Source organism: Phaethon lepturus, unplaced genomic scaffold (genome assembly GCF_000687285.1).
Source record: "Phaethon lepturus isolate BGI_N335 unplaced genomic scaffold, ASM68728v1 scaffold9044, whole genome shotgun sequence".
NCBI classification, from domain to species: Eukaryota; Metazoa; Chordata; class Aves; order Phaethontiformes; family Phaethontidae; genus Phaethon; species Phaethon lepturus.
The window spans coordinates 51702-71487 of NW_010533952.1; the positions used below are offsets into that span (position 1 = coordinate 51702).

Here is a 19786-nt window from a genome sequence, read left to right on the forward strand (position 1 = left end):
TACTTAGGGTACACTGTGCTTGTTTTGTCAAGTCACAGATACTACTAGACTTTTAGATCATCTTTTCTAATTCTGTTCAGTATGTATTTTTAAAATTGTCTTGATAGATCACCATCATTGAAATACCCAGACTGTGTCATATAAGCCATTGCCACAATCATATTTTCTACGAGTGCTAGAGAATACAATGGCGAAATGCTGCATTCCAGAAGGAAAGAAGGGCAGGTATGGTGAGTCTAAGCAAAAAGCTGACTTACTGATTCTCATTTGAGAAGTAAACTTCTCTATCTTTATCCAAAAATCCGTATGTCTATTATCTATAATTTGAACCTACAAAAACTACATATAGGGATATTTGTTTTTTACCTTGATTCTTCAGGACTGGAATTACAATCATTTAGGGTTCCTCCTCTTTGACTGGTTGCTGGCAAATCTGAAAGTTGCAGTGCTTCAGCTTCTGCCTGGATGAAAAATTCTGGGTTTTTTTGAGAATTCTGATGAAACTGAAACTCAACACAAGTGTCATCTTTTTTCTGTCCCAGGATGTGTGTTTCTAATTGGAAACAGAAGCAAACACATGCTTTTCATTTGGAGAAAGAAGCACGAACTTGAGATTTCTCATTCAAAAATGGCTTGCTATAATCTTATTTGTAGCAGAAAGTACTCTAGTTTCAGGTTCACAGCTTCCTCACCCCACTAAGGAATGAGAGCTTTGTTACCTAGAGCATGGTGTAAAGTTATGACCTATTTACTGGATTTTTCTCATGGAAACCTGAAAAATCCATTGCCATTTCCTGATCCCTCTTCCCCTTAAATGACTGTATAAAATAATGCTGACCCTATGAAATTATCTACCTATCTTCTGCAAAAATCAGCTCTACTCCAGTGAGACATGATGAATTTCTGCTGTAGGCAGGGAGATTTGCAGGTTATGAACTAGACTCTTAGTTATGCTGTTTCAAATCTTAGTTGTGTTGTTTCAAATCATTTTGGCTACAAAAGGAGTATCAGCAAGCTGTAATTAGCAACAACAAATCTAAGGCCCTATTATTCGCTCCTGGAGAGTGTAAGGTACAGGCTTATACAACTTAAGAACTTGAAGAATGCAAAGCACAAATTGTGCCAAAGGGAAAAATTAGCTGATTAAAATGTAAAGTGTGATAGTTACTTCTCTTAAGCTTGGCTACTAGATATTTTTAGGACATGTTTCTGATATCAAGGTATTTAAATGAAAGAGACATCTACATACCATGAATGTTCTTTCATAAAGTAAGAACAAGCAAGTTTTAATCATAGAACTATATTAAAAAATGAGGAGGAAGAAGCCTAAAAAAGCTGCAAATGGAAGAAAGTGCGTGTATTCTTCATTCTTTCATTTAGATTAGTAGAGAACAAACACTGAAGCTTTTGCTCATTTAATAAAGTTAGCATTTCCAAATATTTTGGATAAATTATACAGTATACATGGATTCAACTTATTACTTCCTCCTCAAAAATAATAAGAAACTCTCTATACAGTTGTAATCATCTACAAATAGCCCGAAAACACACCTCATCAGTATCGAGGTGTCATGCTCCATGTAAGACACAAAAGCACAGATTCTAAGTCAAAAATACTGAAGACTGTCTCTGTTGCAATAGATTACTCTTTCCTCGAAGAAGGAAAGACACAGCCAATGGCACAGGAAACATCCCGAGGGCACAGAGAGATGACTTGTGGATTGGCTGGAGTCAGTTTAACAAGTTCCCACACAGAGTTATGTGTTACTACCTTGAGGAAAAAGTTATTGTACCTGGTGCTCATCTGTATTCTCCTTACATAATTCAGCACAAATCCACTTGAATCCACTCTCACCATTACTCTAAACTATAACCACTGATTTTTGTACTAGAGAAACAACATTCAACAGCATATCAGAATCTTTGTTTCCGAGCAGTAATAAGTATGTGGAAACCATAACTTGACTACACATTCGTTAACAAGTATAACCTAACACTACTTTCAGTACTGTCATGGAAATGTGTTCCTCAGATGACTTCACAGCTAATGCAGAAATTGAACACAGCCACTGGGATTCTTAATATACGCTGTTGTTCACTGGCTTGAAACCCTGAAGGTTTTTGAGCAGAGATTTCCTTTTAAGTACTGCTACATTTTAAAACTGGATTCAACCTCTTGCTTCTCCTTACACTAAGTAGCAAGGATCTCTAAAGAAACAGGTATTAAAAAATTCTCTATGTGTACTCTACAAACCTGCCCCAACTTGGGAGTGACAACACGCAAGTGCAAAATTCAGAATCCTCTCCAGTTAGTACTATCTGGAAACTAACCTAGTCTGAATTTCAATACTTGCAAAGTTTTTTATAGAGGGGCATGCACTTGTTTGAGATGTGTTTCCCATTTGATTTTATAATATAAAGAACTGCCTATCAAACATCATCCTGTCCACTTCTCCCATTTCAGATACAGTGATCTGTATATACATGGTTGCAAATTATGCTCTCACACACTGAAGGGAAAGTGCAATGCTTCACTTGCCATAATAACTTTTCCTCCCCTTCTTCTCTAGGGCATCAACATTTCTATAAGCCTCAGGTGAAGTGTGTTGCATTCTGTGGAAGAATTCAAGCACAACATATCTGTTGCAATAACTAGTGACTGTACTGCCATGAACATTTGTTCCTTGTTTAGTATTACTGCACTCTCCACACTATATTAAAGTTGGACAAGAAAAACCTTCTCACTCCAGAATGCTAAGAAGATTAGATGACATTATGTACCACAGTCACACTAGAATAAATCAAAAAAGGGATTATAATCCTTTAGCATAAGAGTAATCAACTGAATAAGTTGTTCTTCTTTTCACAGTTCCTATTTTTTGAATTTGCTGCTTTTAGTACAAGGACTTTAAAAAGAGTTTGCAGAGCTGCTGCAGTTGCTGGGGTCCACTGGAGATCATCTAGTCCAGCCCCCTGCTCAAGCAGTGTCATCTAGTGCAGGTTGCCCAGGACTATGTCCAGAAGGCTTTTGAATAGCTCCAAAAGCAGACTCGACAACCTCTCTAGGCAGCCTGTGCCAGTGTTTGATCACCCTCAAGTAAAAAATTGTTTCCTTGTATTCAAATGGAATTTCCTGTGTTTTAATTTGTGCTCATTGACTCTTGTCCTCTCAGTGGGTACTACCGAAAAGAGTCTGGCTTCACCTTCCTAAATCCTTTCCATCAGGTATTATTTATATTGATAAGATCCACTCCCCTGAGCCTTTCCTTCTTGAGGCTCAGTCTCAGGTCTCAGCCTCTCCTCATACATAAGATGCTCCAGTCCCTTTGTGGCTCTTTGCTGGACTTGCTCCAGTAAGTCTGTCTCTTTCCTGTACTAGGGAGCTCAGAACTGGGCTTGACACTCTAGGTGTGACCTCACCAGTGCTGAGCAAAAAGGCTGGATCACCTTCCCTGATCTGCTGGCAATGCTCTTCCTAATGCAGCTTAGGATGCTGTTGATCATCCTTGCCATGAGGGCACATTGCTGGCTTATGCTCAATTTGCTTATGCTCAACTTGCTGTCCACCAGGATCCTGATCCCCTTCTGCAAAGCTGTTTTCCAGCCAGTTTGGACCCAGCAGGTACAGCTACATAGGATTATTCCTGGCCAGATATAGGGCTTCACATTTTCCCTTGCTGAACTTCATGAGGTTCCTCTCTGCTCAATTCTCCAGCCTGTCAATGTCTCTCTGAATAGCAGCATAACCCTCTGGTGCACTCCTCACAGTTTTGTATCATCAGCAAACTTGCTGAGGGTATATTCTGCTCCATCATCCAGATCATTAATGAAGACATTGAACAGGATTGGATCAATTTTTTACTGTGAATAGACCACTAGTGACTTGCCTCCTACTGGACTTTATGCAACCGATCATTGAATCATAATCTTTGGGTTGGAAGAGACCCTTTAAGGTCACCTAGTCCAACCCCCCTGCAACGAGCAGGGACATCTTCAACTAGATCAGATTACTCAGAGCCTCATGCAACCGGACCTTGAATGTTTCCAGGGATGGGGCATCTACCATCTCTCTGGGCAACATGTTCCACTGTCTCTGCACCCTCACTGTGAAAAATTTTTTCCTTATATCTAGTCTCTATCTATCTTCTTTTAGTTTAAAAACATTGTCCCTTGTCCTATTGCTACAGGCTCCGCTAAAAAGTCTCTCCCCATCTTTCTTATAAGCTCCCTTTAAGTACTGGAAGGCTGCAATAAGGCCTCCCTGAAGCCTTCTCTTCTCCAAGCTGAACAACCACAACTCTCTCAGCCTGTCCTCATAGGAGGAGTGTTCTATCCCTTTGGTCATTTTCATGGCCTCCTCTAGACCCTCTCCAGCAGGCCCATGTCTTTCCTGTGCTGAGAGCTCCAGAGCTGGATGTAGGACCCCAGGTGGTATCTCACCAGAGTGGAGTAGAGGAGCAGAATCAGCTCCATTGACCTGCTGGCCATGCTTATTTTCATGCAGCCCAGGATTGGTCTTCTGGGCTATGAGTGCACATTGCCGGCTCATGTCCACCTTTTCATCCACCAGTACCCCCAAGTCCTTCTTGGCAGGGCTGCTCTCAATCCCTTCATCCCCTAGTCTGTATCGATACCAAGGGTTGCCCTGACCCAGGTGCAGGACCCTGCACTTGGCCTTGTTGAACTTCATAAGGTTCACGTGGGCCCATGTCTAAAGCTTGTCCAGGTCCCTCTGGATGGCACCCCATCCCTCAGGCATGTCAACCACACCACTCAGCTTGGTGTTGTCTGCAAACTTGCTGAGGGTGCACTCGATCCCACTGTCTATGTTATTGATGAAGATAAAGTGTACTGGTCCTAGTACAAACCCCTGAGGGACACCACTTGTCACCGATCTCCATCTGGACATTGAGCCATGAACCATTACCCTCTGGGTGCGACCATCCCATTAATTCCTAATCCACCCAACAGTCCACCCATCAAGTCCATATCTCTCCAATTTAGAGAGAAGGATGTTGTGGGGGACTGTCAAAGGACTTACAGAAGTCCAGACAGACGACTTTGGTAGCTCTTCCATTGTCCACTGATGTGGTCACTCCATCATAGAAGGCCACTAGGTTAGTTAGGCAGGACTTGCCCTTGGTCAAGCCATGCTGGCTGTCTCAAATCACCTCCCTGTCCTATGTGTGCCTTAGCATAACTTCTAGGAGGATCAGTTCCATGATTTTCCCAGGCACAGAGGTGAGGGTGAGAAGTTGGTAGTTCCCAAAGTCCTCCTTGCTACCTTTTAAAAAATGGGTGCAATGTTACTCCTTTTCCGGTCTCCAGGGTCTTCACCTGACTGCCAGGATTTTTCAAGTATCAGGAGAGTGGCTTGGCAACTACATCAGCCAATTCCCTCAGGACTCTGGGATGTATCTCATCAGGTCCATAAATGTGTGCATGTTCAGGTCTCGAACCTGATCTTCTCCATATTATAGAGGGAGGGACTTTGCTCCTCCAGTCCCCGTCTTGCAAGCCAATCCCTCAAGAGATGTGGGAAGAGAAGTGAAGACTGCCAGTGAAGAGGGAGGCAAAGAAGTCATTCAGTACCCCAGCCTTCTCCTCATCCGTTGTTACTAGCTTTCCAGTCTTGCTCATCAAGGGGGGTACGCTTTCTTTGGCCTTCTGATCGTAACCATCTGTGCACAGACATTCAGCCAGTCAGTTGACCTCACCGTTTACTTATTTAACCCATACTTTGCTTCTCTATTAGGATGTTATGGGACACAAAGTCCAAAGCCTTAACAAAGTCAAGAAAAACAACATCTTCCTTGATCCATGCTTTATTTCCTGCTTGCCAGGATAGACCATTTTTCGGCTTGGATGATCCTTGAATATCAACAAGGTCTCTTGGATCCCTCTTCTCTCCAGTACTGTATCCTGTTGGATTCTTCCAAGCCGATCTCTGAGGATGCTAAAGTCTATTCTCCTGAAGTCCACAGCTGAAGTCCTGCTTTTTGTCCTGTTCCCTCCTCTCAGGATCCTGAACTCCACCACCTCATGGTAACTGCAGCCAAGGTTGCCCCCCAACTTCAACATCCACAACCAGTTCTTCCTTGTTTGTAAGTATGAGGTCCAGCAGAGCACCCTTCCTTGCTGGCACCTCAATGATTCGTGTCAGGAAATCGTCATCAGCCGACTCCAGAAGTCTCCTCAGGTCACTTGTTCCCTGCTGTTGTCCTTCCAGCAGATTATCAGCATTGTTGTAGTCCTCTCTGAGGATGAGAACCTGTGAACATGAGGCTTCTTCCAGTTGTTTGAAGAAAATCTCATCTACTTCAGCCAACCTTCCTCCATGCCCTTCCCTCTTACTGGCAGGATCAAGAATAACACCACCTGGGTCCCCATACTCTTGACCATCACCCCCAGAGCCATACAGTCACACGTAATACTTCCCACATCACCCCAAAAGTATCTCTGGTGCCTGTGTGGAAGAGCAGCAGGGGGTAACAGTGTCAGATGAGCCTCAGCAGCCTCTCTATAACATCCTGCATATGAGCTCCCAACTAGGAGCAAAGCTCTCTAGATTACAGGTCAAGTCAGCAGACAGATTTTTTTTTTTTTTTTTTTTTTTAAAACCAAATGAAGTAAACATGTCTGCATGATGAGGTAAATATCTGCATTAGCAGCTGAACTTTAGGCTAAATCCTTAGGCCATGCCAGGATATGGATTCTTATGCCTTCAACTGTAAGTTACAGCAGCTGGAAAAAAGAGAATTTACAATGGGACTAGACCTGTTGGCATTTATTAATGCTAATGCTGCTTCTTTAAGCAACTTACAGTTGCAGCACACCTCTTCATCCAGATTCAATTCCCTCAAGCACAGGGGTAAGACTAAGCAGCATCACAGCAAGCCTGTAAGTAGCATTCCTGGAAGCGTTAATCAAAACACAGAAGATCTGGGTTTTTTCCCCTAGTGGTTTTGTAAAAGGGAAGATGATGGCAGCCTCCTCCACTCCGAAGTGGAAACACTCTGCCCAAGGGCATTAAGGTTAGGGGTTTTTACTTGCTTAATAAAGCTGTAATGCAGTTTTTTGGTCAACATACTAAATCTGTCAGTAGAATGCTGTTGGGAAGACATTTTGAACACTGTTAGATCAATGGGCATAGTGATTTTTTAATTTTTAAACCCATTTTATTCTCTATATAGCCCAACCCCCACCCAAAGTAATTTAGGCCTTGGTATATGGTAGCTTGTCTTGCTGTTAAACTAAGTGGCAATATTAATCAATGCACTTCAGTGCTTTTCCTTATGCCTCCTGCAAATTGTATTGTGCACTAATTACCAATGCTGCAGAGACACACTGGGGAGTAAGTAGCATTTGCAATAATCAGGCTGCACAAGGAACATCAGAGAAAGGGTAAAACAGCCTTGCAAGCTTTGGAAAAAATGCTGTAGTTTTCACTAAGTGGTATCACCACCATTGATTCTGGTTCTTGAGTATACTAAACAACTTATTTTCCATATAAAATAGAACAAGTTCAGTAGCCCAGATTAATATTTCACTACAGAGAGAAGCTGAACAGCCAATCTTCTGTATGTATTTATCTTGAATGAATAGCTTGTTCACATTGAGGGAAAGAAAAGCAAATGTTAGGAAGAAGGAATATAAAGACACTAGAATTAAAGCTGGGAATTGATTGTGAGGGACGTAAGGGGAAGATATCACTGTCATGGCTTGAAATAGTAAAGGCAGAACAGAATTCAATGGTGTTAAGCTGGGACCAGTTAAAAAGTCAGGTAAAAAACATTGAACCTAACACATTTTGCAAGCAGCCTCTATTTCTCATAGCTTCTTAGAAATGGGGGATTGGCACCAAGATCAGAGGAAGCACAGCATTAGAGACTCCTGTACTGACACTGGTAGTGTGGAAAGAAGTGTTGAAGATGTAAGTGCACAGAAGGTGCAGATTCACCTGGAAAGCTAAGGAGGCAGTAGCTTCCCTTGTTATACCACTTAGCATATTCAGCAGCCCATCATCCAGCAGAAGCTGGGTGAGCACCTCCTTTCCCCTGTTTGTAGTCTTTCAGCACCCCACTAGCCAAATTGCCTCTGATCAGCTCAGAGGTTTGCAGGGGATCTCTGTGGAATAACAATAAAACAAACAAAAACCAACAGAACATGCACACAGCACTGCAAAATACACAGTTGGCTACAGATCTGCCTGCAGACAAGTATGGGGATATTGGAAGCCCTTGGTGCTCCAAACCAGCTTCAAGTGTAATACTATTTACTGCTTGCTACCTACAGCTTCCTACTATTTATTTTAAGCTGGTCTGTAGCACAGACAAAGCATGTTCTCCTCTGTCTGCAAAAGGCTGCACAAATGAACCCCTAGAGGGATGACAGTAAGTGGCAGAATAGGAAAAAGAGAAAAAACAGAAGGAAGAGAACGAGCCATATGCACTCTGGGATCATGAGCAAAGTTGACTGCAAACTCAGTAGCTTACTCATCCTACATGACACTGGCAAATTAAAAACATTAGAAAAAAATGCAGAACAAAACATTGTGCTATATTTGATGAACTAACTGCAACCTCAGTTACTGTAAGCCCCCAAAATTCAGTGACTGACAAACTCTAATTTACTGTTAATAATGTATTTTTTTCTTCTTCGTCTAAACAACACAGCTTCAATTTCTATGGGTTGTTGGTTTTTTTTTGGTGTTTTGTACAATACCAAAAACTTTGAATTTCAAACACCAAGAGGCGTTGAATATTCACTATCCAATAAAACTATTTAAGCAAAGAGCCACCCCACCCCTATACTAAACTGACCTATTATCACTGGAATAAAAGGACACGCTTACTACAGTTTAAAAATACTTGCTCTTGCCCCTAGCTGCAAACCAAACATCTACCTAAACTTGCTGCAATAACTGTGACGTCTAAGAGCATTACTTCAGAACTTCACCTTTTTATTTTCACTAGACTAATTGCTATTCTTTACTATTGACTTCCAAATTATCTAGATTTTTTGTATGTTAACAACATTACAATTATTTCTGAATTGATAATTTCTGGACATGTGTGTATGACAATGCACGCACACCTGAAAGTATTCTTACAAGGTGTTAGGACAAGATAGTCGTTGTATTAATAAAAAGCAATTTTAATAGCTTCATATGAAAAATAAATTATGGAATTGTCTTAAGCTCATAACATGTAATGCTACTGCACTTGAATTCTGAGATATAATAAATAAATAGAAATTAAAAATTTAAGTCTAATGAAAAACTTGAACGTGACAGCCACTATTCAAGCTATGCAAATGAAATTAGTACTATGGCCAAATATTCCTTCATGAGCTGAAAATGATGAGTCAGCCTTTCTGTCAAAGACAAACATTCATTCACCTGGCTGTATAACTACTGGAACTTCTACCAAACAGAATGACTGCAAAACAGTCAGAGTCAGATTGCTCAACAGTTCACCCCTTACTGAATGATTAAAAGGCATAAATCCTGAAAATGAGTAGGAAACCAAAATGAAAGGATTTTATAGGCATAAATATGCAAAGAAAGAAAATGAGGCTGGTGCAAGAAATCTGATCCTATTGCCTGGCATAAGTGGAAAGAAAAGAGTTGGTTTAGGTTTTATGCATTTTCAGAACGCCTGTTATTTCCTCTTTCATTTGTATTTGAATTGACACAGATGCAACATACATATCTCAAAGGGTGTTAATTATTTTTACTTTTTCCTCACTATTTCATCTTTCCCACAATCTGCAAACAAGTTTTCAGAGTTAATCCCAAGAAAAAGATGCTGTACTTAATTTTCAAGAAGAAAGTAATTCCTGTTTCTGGAAAACAATTACAAAAGCTCAGTACAAAAAGTACAAGGTCAATATACATTTTCTCCAAAACAAAAAAACAAACAAACAAGAAAAAGTGCAGCTTTACTCATCTTTGGACTTACTACAGGTTTACTTATGTTAACAATTATTTAGGCCCCTTCAGTGCAGTGTAGTATAGTGAGAACCAATAACTTGCAAATGTGTGTCCCTTCATGACACACTTCTTCTAATGTTTAAAGAAAACTGGGCAAACTTTAAGATGATTATTCAGTAGGATTCACTAAAGATCTCACCAAATCAGTCCTGTAGCATGGCAGAATGGCAGTCACAGGAACCTCATAACAAGTGAAGACTGAGCTCAGAGTAGTTTTGTAATACAAAGCTAATTCCTTTTATTTCTCAGTGCTCTGCCCAGCCAAAGTGCTGCATATAATCAGCCAAGCCCTTGGCAGTAATGAAGAGGAAATCACCACGTAGGTGCACTGTATGCTCAGTGCTCTAGCAATACATAACTGTGGGTCCTGCTGAGAGCACTATGGGTCAACTCGGAAGAATGAGGACTATCAACTCACTTTTAAGTAACTCTTACTCAGAAAGGTCATGGATTTTACACTGAGATAGGATGCCTGCTTTTATTTTAAGACACAAATGACAGAGGTTCACCAAAATAAGCCTTGAAAACTATGTTTTCTGGAAACTCTCACAGATATTTTCTAAGGGATGCATAAGAACCATGATAGTAATTTTAAAGCCATCAAGATTGAGGCACACAATACTGAAGTAACTGGATTGAGGTCATTAAGCAAGTCATGACAGAAGTAAAACTGCAGAAGTCCAAGGCACTGTTTCCATGCTGTACTTCAGAGCCTATGTTAACTTACTGGTGGCCCTTCCTGCTCCTATTTCATCCCCAGAGACCTCAAATTCTTCTCTCTTTTGTCAGAGAGGCTTTAGCAACTCATTTCAATAGGACTTCAAGAAAAAAAATACCATTTTTACTTATGAATGATACAGCAACATTTACACAGTCAAAAAATTAAAGAGAAATTTCAAATAACTAAACTGGCATCCTTCCACACTCTTTATGATGATAATTTTCCTTCACATGACAGACTAAAGTATTCCTGTATTAGAAGACAGATGTGCAGTGTACTGTATATAAAAACTTCCTGTAATTTCAACAGTAGGCAGATGAATGAAATAACTATATTTTTTCACGTTGACTATTGTTCTAATACAGAGAACTTCCAAACAATTAAAACTGTTTTAGAAGTCATTCAGGTTAACAGAACAATATAATTCAAATGCTTGGTCTCTGGAAACAGCTAAGCATTTAAGTTGTCCAAGATCATGATCAAAGAGAACAACGTATTCTTATTGGAACTTTATTGAGAAAGTTCTCTGCAAGTGAACTCAGAATAACCTAAGTTATATTATGCATTAATGTCTTCATTTGCTCTATATCCCATGACACATACACACGCACACAAAAAAAAGAGGCTTGAACATATTTTGTCTACTTAAATACAGACAAAACTCAGAAGTTTAATGGTTCGGTTTTTTACTGCTTAAAGGAATCTAAAGAGAACAGTGAATTCATTCGGTGTTAGCAATTTAAGCAGGGGGACATCTGTGTTACTTTGAATGCTTCTTTATTCACCTGTACTTGTGTGGAAACCTGGCAACACCCTTCATAAAGAAATAAATTGAAGAGGAGATTAAGAACAGTTGGAGTTATTCTGGCAAAGGCAATTTTTTACAATTCTCCAAGGATTCTGGTTATTTTAGTAGTGAGACACACGCGAGGGAAACATCACTACTTTTGTCCTCCTGTTTTCCATCTAAACAGCAATTGTGTACAAATTGGTGAATATTTAAAATAGAAAAAAGATTCTAAATCTTTAAAATACACAAACAATCATTATTTTATTATGCACTACAGTTAATCATGATGCATTTATTAATGTGTAAATATCAGACACTTCTTTTGGCATTCCACTCTCCCTTTACAATTCATTAACATATTGTTATTTTAAAATATTAGTTTCTGAGAAGACACCAGATTTTTGTTGGATTGGTCTCGCACTTGAAAAAGCATTCTTATATTCCAAATGCATCAAAACAGCTGAATTTCTATGCAGACACTAAGTGGGATTCACTGAAACACAATGTTAGTTCTAATGGATGGATGATTGTGTTTGGTCTTTTGAAACTTTGAAGTATAGGTAAGTCTTGATCACACAAATTAATAAATCCTAAAGCTGGAGTTAACAATAACCATTACACCCAAATTCTGCAGCTTAGCCCAGCCAATTTTTCAAAAGGTCAGGTTGTGAACTGGAGAAGATCAGGGAGGTCCACCGCATAGCTTTGTTGCCAGGCATCTCTCGTCTGGATTGTTGCAGGCATTTATTAGTATTCGTCAGCAGACTCAACAAAGCAAACAAGAAATTCAAGCACGAATAATAAAATGAAATGCTGCTATATAACCCTTTGTCATTCAGCAAATATGGGACTTTTTAGCTACATTGTTCCTAAACCTGGGTTACTACTTTAATTTTTCTCCACAGTGCTGACTGAATGAGTATGCATGTGTGTTAAATGCAGAGCTCCCTTAACAACTGCAGGACTGCCATTTAATCTGTTGGTAGATGGACCATTTCCTGTGGGAACTCTAGCTATGATTTCCAGATCCACCAAATAAATCTCAGATTAAGATTCCAAATGAAACCTGCCTTTGGCAGATAAAAAATGTCAAGATGGATATAAACAGTAAAATTATAAATTATCTAGGTGTTGCACGATGACTTGATGTGCGTTTTTTGTTTACACTTTCCCTGATATCACAACTATACAAGGCATTCATCAAATGTCACACTTTCATAATATTGGAGGCATCATTAAAACTGTTTGGCTAAGGACCTTGAAGTGTTTAAGCAGTAGCTCAAAAGTATATTTGTGCAAAGTAGAAGAATAAATTTACATATCAGCAGCAGCTCATAAGGGATGGGTAAATATTCTGTTTATCTCTCATTGTAATTCAGGTTAGTTTAAATACAGGGTTTCAGGATATCATTACAGCCTATATGGAGTTATTACATAATTTCCAAACATAGTGTCTGCTAAAGTTTTACTAAGCATGCTGTGTTTATGTTTTCTAAACCAGCTAACTAACAAAGTAAACCCTCCCATCCCATTTTTCTTTTCCTATTGTCATACCAGACAATTGCTTTTCACATATAACCCCTTTCATTATCTAAATCTTAATGATCCAGAACTCCCTTTTATCTAGGCAGGGTCATGTTTCCTGATGCCCATTAATTATACTGAAAATTCTCTTATCCAAATGTACTCAACCTCCCCTACTGCAAACAAACAACTAAGGCTTTGTTAAATCAGAGTTCTAAACAAAATCCCAGAAAACTACAGCTTTAGAAGTGAAGAAAAATATTGTAATTTTAAGTGTCCGACATAAAAGAAAGGTTACTCTGCATAAAGGGCCAGTAAGACACCTTGCCCACGCACCCTTTACTCTGAGTAAACGGTCTACTAAAGAAGCAGGTGAACTCTCAAACAAGAGTCTCCAATGCACTCCCTGGAGAACTTTTTTCAATAAAATTTTTTGTTATGTCTTTGCTCTGAACTTAAGCTTCATTCTAGTCGTTATTAAAACAGAAGCAATGAAGGTTTCTAAAGAAGAAAATAACCAAATTCCTCTAGCACTTGTGTTAGATCTTCTAAAGCTCCTTCTGAAGCACTACATGGAAATTACTGTGGTAGTAAGTGCTGCTCTCCCTGCACCACAATTCAAGACATTCTGAAGTTAGCTGCACTCAGACTTTCAACACATCAGCAATTCAAAGTGCAATACTTCAAGGTGTGCATTCTCCTCATCTTTAGTGCTTGAAGTACTTAGTGCAGATAAGGCACTACACATTTCCAGCGTACTGTAAAGGGCCTAAAAAAATCATATTCACAACACTCCAATGAGTCAGGCAGATACTGGATACTTAACTGTGCTTCCGATGAGAAGTCTTTCCGCATGCAGCCTGGCCAGAAATGCACTGCATTTAACCATTTGAAACATACAAGGAAAGAAATGGGATTGAAAAAGGAGATACGAGAATTTAAACACATGAAAGGGTGACTATATTTACAGGAAAGACCAGACAGTATTTGGTGATTTTTCATTTATCATTAGCTCCTCCTTATCTTTTAAGTTATGGCACACTATCTCTTCTTTTTCCATGCAAGACGCTTTCTTCATCTTCCATACTTAGTGTTGCTCAACAGTTACTAGTAATTCTTCCTATGTTTGACTCATGCAAGATCATCCTCTCAACCTCTCTTCCACCTCCTACACTGTGCAGAGAAACCTGCAACTACCCTTGCCACTTTGCAAGGGGATCTCTGACAGCTAGCACACAGCGAGTTCAATGCTTAAAGCACAGTGCGGGCATAGAAGACACTAATCAATTGAGCCACATGTGTGAGGAGGGCTCTGCCTCCCTGCATATCACGTAGATTCTTCTGCATACACACCCATGCTACAGCCAAGTCTTCTTTCTTTCCCAGGTAAACAGCACTCCTTATTGCTAAAAGAGGGAAGGAGAGGAAGAACAGGCTTACAGAATCTCTTGTTGAGGCATGTAAAAGAAACTGACTTCAATATGACAAGTATGGTTTATTCTGCCTCCAGTACAGTCTTGAAAGAAGGGCTTCAGATTTACTTTAGAGTGCGTACAGCTCTAATGGGTGTATTCTGAAGAAAGGGGAAACAGCATCTTTACAATTAGCTGCTTTTTGACCCAACTACAGCATCAGATGAAAAATCTTTACAACATGGTATTACTCTCAAAGCTTTCTTTACCCCTTCATCTTTGTCTGTGTACATGTGTGTTAGTGTGTGAAAGTCACAAAACAGTAATTCCAGACAAAAAGTCCTTGTCATTACTATTACAAAATCAAACCCACGAAGTACATTAAGATCATAACACAACCAGAAAAATGTACTGCTTCTAATAAGATAGTCTACAAATACATGGTGAGAAACATGAGGTTCATTTCTATGAAGTTAGCAAAAAAAAAAAAAGATTCATTTTACTTAAGCACATGACTGTACATTGCCTCCGTTACCACTAATGCAAAAGGGAGGGCTGACAACTAATGGAATTTATAAATGGGAGTAAAGAAATGCAAAAATACTAGAAAGGTTTTATTTCCTGAATATTATTCACTACACAGCAAAAGAATTAAAAAGATATTTTTGTAAGCAATACACTGGCATATACATGTCATGACCGTGACAATACTGTTAAGAATCTGGCCACAGCTTTCCTTGTAAGCACCATGCGTTCATGCAAGACCAATGCATACACAAACACACAGTGCAATTAAGACAATTGTCTACGCGCAAGCTTATCACATGCACATGTGTCTGAGCAGCTATATATACACATAACTTGTTCATTAGGTTTGCAGATCTATTTTCCTCTTCTATTTTTCCTGAAGGGAGCAAGACTGGAAAACAGCTCACCATCAGAAAAAACACTTAAAATTTCCCTGCACAAGCTGATTCTTTAGTTCTGTGCCAATCTACATTATCACATCTCTTTAAAGCTAGAGTTTCCTCTGAACTACAGTTTCCAGACATGAAATTTTAAAGTATTTTCACAAGCCACACAAAACATTCTTTTGAAGGATTTGAGTCAGCAAAATTACAATTTTTTTGTCAAAACAGACCAATTACCAATCAGTACTTGATATTCTTCACCTACCTTCTACTCTGTCCTTCAAAATCATAGATACTCAGAAATATGACAAGCAAAAACACTACAATAATGAAAGACTATATAATACAGAACAAGTACAGCTGCACCTAAACACAGTACATGATATGAGTCAAATGAGACACAAATTTAACTCCACTATTTGCATGCTCACCACTTTCCTATCCTGCTAACTCTTCTGAAAGATCGACATACCAAGTCCTGAATGTATATGCAAGTACAAAAAGCATCCATTTTCAGGTTCCCTCCTGTGTTTTCACAGTATTAATGTTTGTGCAGTTTTTGTTACACATGTAAGCCCTGCTGAAGTAACAACTGCACCCAGCTGCAATGTGCTTCCCCCTGCACCACCACTGCAATGCAAAGACATGCACCTATTTGCCAATATAAGTTTATTTTTATAACGGACTACCATCCTAGGATTTCTAGCTTGGATCCTGAATATTTTTCATTTGGAAATTACAGTCTTCACTGGCCTGCTGCCAATGCTCCTGATACCTTCTCTCAAGTATTCTTAGACAGAAATGAAAAAAGTCACTATCCTCCTATTAAAAACTAGGTGCTGTGGAGACAAACAGTACATTTAAATTAGATACAAACCCAGAATAATAAGCCTTGCACATAGACTGTTCTTTAACTCTTCCTAATATACCAGAAGAGAGACAAAAGTCTTCAATCCACACAGGTATATTCTATGCCAAACAACACAGAAAGTTAAAAAGAAAACCTTCACTATCAAACAATTCAGATATACTCTTCTTAAACACTACCTTTCAAGTATTTTATTTTACAACGTCTATTAACAAGTTACATATTATCCCACATAACTGCAATAAACCTACCACTTCTGTCTACCTAACATGTTTGCTGTTTTTTTAAAAATTCTCATTCTTGACTGAATTTTCATCTAGTCAGCTGAATTTAACCTAAGACATGCTTTACCATCCTTATTTTTTGACAAGTAATTTAACTTCCAACATCTCAGTATGTTTATTTAGAAAACTGAATAAATTATTATAGGGTTTTAAACTTCCAAGTTACAAGCAAGGAACAACTAGATGCAGTACAGTACCAGCCGCAGATGACAAATCAAGCAGAACACAAAATGGTATACACTTCAATATACACATTTAAACAGAAGATTAAAAGTTGCTTCGATTTAATATTTCAATGAGAAAATGCACCAGAATGTCTACCAAGGGTACATATTGAACATTATGTTGCTGTAATTTATCTATTATCTTTATGATAAGAAAACGTCATTTAATTGTTAATACCCAAATAAAATTGTAAGCAAAAAAAAATTCCTCATCCAAACCAGTATGATGACATGAGATTTATCCATAATCCCTTTTTTAATTTCCCTAGGAGTAAAAGCATAAAGAATTATGTGATTTACTAATGACTGATCTAAAGAAAGTGTATCAATTTTACTTTTTTTCTATATAACAACTTCTATTGGATACACAAAGACATAAGTGTTACCTTGGAAGAAATAGCTTTCTAAACAGCACAAAATATTAACTTAATGCATCAGAGAAATCACACACATGAAAGTCAGTAACTACTCAGTTTTTAAAATATCTCTGAGCAGCAGCAGAACGCCATTTCTTGCAATTAGACAGAAAATATTCCATGGAGAATCAGCTTATAGTGTTCACTTGCCTACTTTGGAAAAGTTAACCTTTTGAACCATTGTTAGGGTATGCTGACCCCTAAAGGTCTAAAAATACTAAATCTGATTAAGCCATTACACATTTAAAGCATAAATTGTCAGAATATAATTCTCCACCAAGTTACTCTACCGTGACTATTTTTGTTTTCAGAGTATACGATTCAAAAACATTAACTTCACTCAGTAATAGCGCAAAATTCCATGAATTAAAAGGAATCTACAAGTAGTTATTGTACACAATAATATAGATAGAAATTCCTTTACATATGTAAGAAACGCATCATCTCCAAGACAGATTATTTCTTCTTTCTTCTAAACAACACATTCTTCATAAGAAACTCGACATTTATTAGCCTTTGAGAAAAAATACATAGTATAAAATTCAAAAAAGGAAATACACAAGATGCTACCAGGCTCCTATATAGGAAGCATCTTTAATGTTGACATATCTATTTATTTTTTAACCTACACATAGACCCTTACTAGAAAAAATCCATCCTTTTATGATGTACTGAAGGTCTCCTTCCTGTGCCTTTCCCTTTCTTCAATCTACACACTATTATCTAGTCACAAGCCACCTTCTGACAATTCTCTTCTGTAAGACAGTCACATAATGTGCTCTCAAACTCAGTGCCCCCACTCTCTTTTTTTTTTTAAAGTTTCTGCCATGAAACAGAAGAATGTATCCAAGGGCAAAATTTTGGTCATCCAAATACAAAAAGATCCCTCCATCCTGATGGAGATGAAAACTCCTTGAACCATGGAAGTTACAAGTCAACCAAGGCCCCCTTTACCTCCAAACTCACCTTACTGCCTATATTCAGTTGAGGTAATAATAAGAAACTCATTATTAGTAGTAGATGGCTCTAGCCAGGCATGAATAGCCAATAAAGGTACTTTAAGACAGACTTCAGATTTGCTGTTAACCCATTAAGAAAAAAAGACTGGAAAGGAAAGTGCAATGCACAGACTAAGAATTTAAATTAGACTACTCAAAGTTATACAAAAACATTTTCAAAAACTCAGAAAATAAAAATGAAGCTGGTGATTTACATTCCTTTAGCAGCTCTTCTGTTACCCCAAATACTTTCAAGAGGCAGTGTGTGGTTGTGGGTTTTTTTTTTCTATGCTGCCAAAGTCAGTGATATATCGGCAAGAACAAATACATTCCAGTCACTGCCTAGCACTGGTACACCACCTGAGGTTCCTTAATAATATCTTAAAAGTCCTTACCTTTTGACCAGTTCTTCATTTGTTCTTCTGAACTTGTTTGATCTGGCACCGAGTTCAATTTTTGCTTGAAGATTTCAGAGCTGAAATAAAGCAAACTAGATAAATAAACTTGAAACAATATAACACACCTATGCCTTGCCTTCATTTGACAAAACAAAATTTACAAGACAAATGATTTAAAAATATTTCTAAGAGGACAATAAAATCCATGTACTTTAACAGTCAGTGCTAAATTATATTTCTCAGTAAAATATTTTTTTTCCACACATCTAATTTTTGTAATGGTTTGGTTCAGCTTTCTGTTCCATCTAATGCCTTTGTTGAAAAATTTACTAGTCTTCTTGTTCTAGGGTCTGGTCTTGGAAGTACACACTACTGAGCACAGCCCAGATCACACTGAGTGGTCCCACTGGAGGCAATGAGACTGCTCACTTTGGTATTTATTACAGATGGTGGTATGCGCTTCACTTTACAACATTCTTTCTCCTGCTTTAATTTCCTGGAGAAAATACAGGTAAAGTGTCCCATGACCATTCCAACTCTGAATTTGCAGGTTTTCCTAAACAACTAAACAATCAATCCTAGTATTTGCATACATATTGCTTCAGACTATAGTTAATTACACAGTTGCAGTATGTTTTCCCTGATATATTTTTTTCTACATTTATTAAAAAGATACAACATATGCCTTGAAGAGGCAGTGGCTGGATCATGAAAATATCCAGAGAGTTGTCATTGTGCTGATAAATGTAAGAGTTAAAAAAAATAATTAAGTACGTATTTTAAAATTCAAGCATATTATACCGACACATATTCTAATAAAGCATAAGTTCTTTTCCTATACAACACCAAAAAAGCAGATGTTTTCATTTTTATCTTTGAGATTATAAAGTAGTACAGTATTTGTGCAAACATTTAAGATTCAACACTAACATTTACATGAAGCATTCAAGAAATACTTATTTAGCTCATATTTGTTGCTAACTATAAATGTGCATGATCAAAAAAAATGTGTATGATTTGACATGCTTAGGTCTTAACAAAAAATAACAACTTCACCTCATATCGCAGTTCCTTACAAGAATCCCTCAAATGAAGCTGTATGCTTCTTTTTCAATTCTGTGTAACTGTGTTGGTTTGGAGTTGGCAATCTTTTCCTAAGTTCCTCATTTACTTTTGGATTAGCTGAAAATATAGAAGGTTATTAATATCAAGAAATAGGTTTCTGTCAATGAAGCCATTTCCCTAC

General features: G+C 38.2%; 1 protein-coding gene across 1 annotated transcript in view; it reads right to left on the reverse strand.

Moving 5' to 3' along the window:
- Nucleotides 1-19786, reverse strand: part of LOC104619473 (mirror-image polydactyly gene 1 protein homolog) — a gene marked incomplete at its 3' end in the record, with an annotated part of 68805 nt that overhangs the window by 45276 nt on the left and 3743 nt on the right. Inside the window, exons 2-3 of the mRNA XM_010285363.1 lie at nucleotides 18538-18617; nucleotides 367-553 (exon numbers count right to left, since the gene is read on the reverse strand). Coding sequence (XP_010283665.1) covers nucleotides 367-553; nucleotides 18538-18617 — 267 coding nt within the window. The remainder of the gene's footprint in view (nucleotides 1-366; nucleotides 554-18537; nucleotides 18618-19786) is intronic.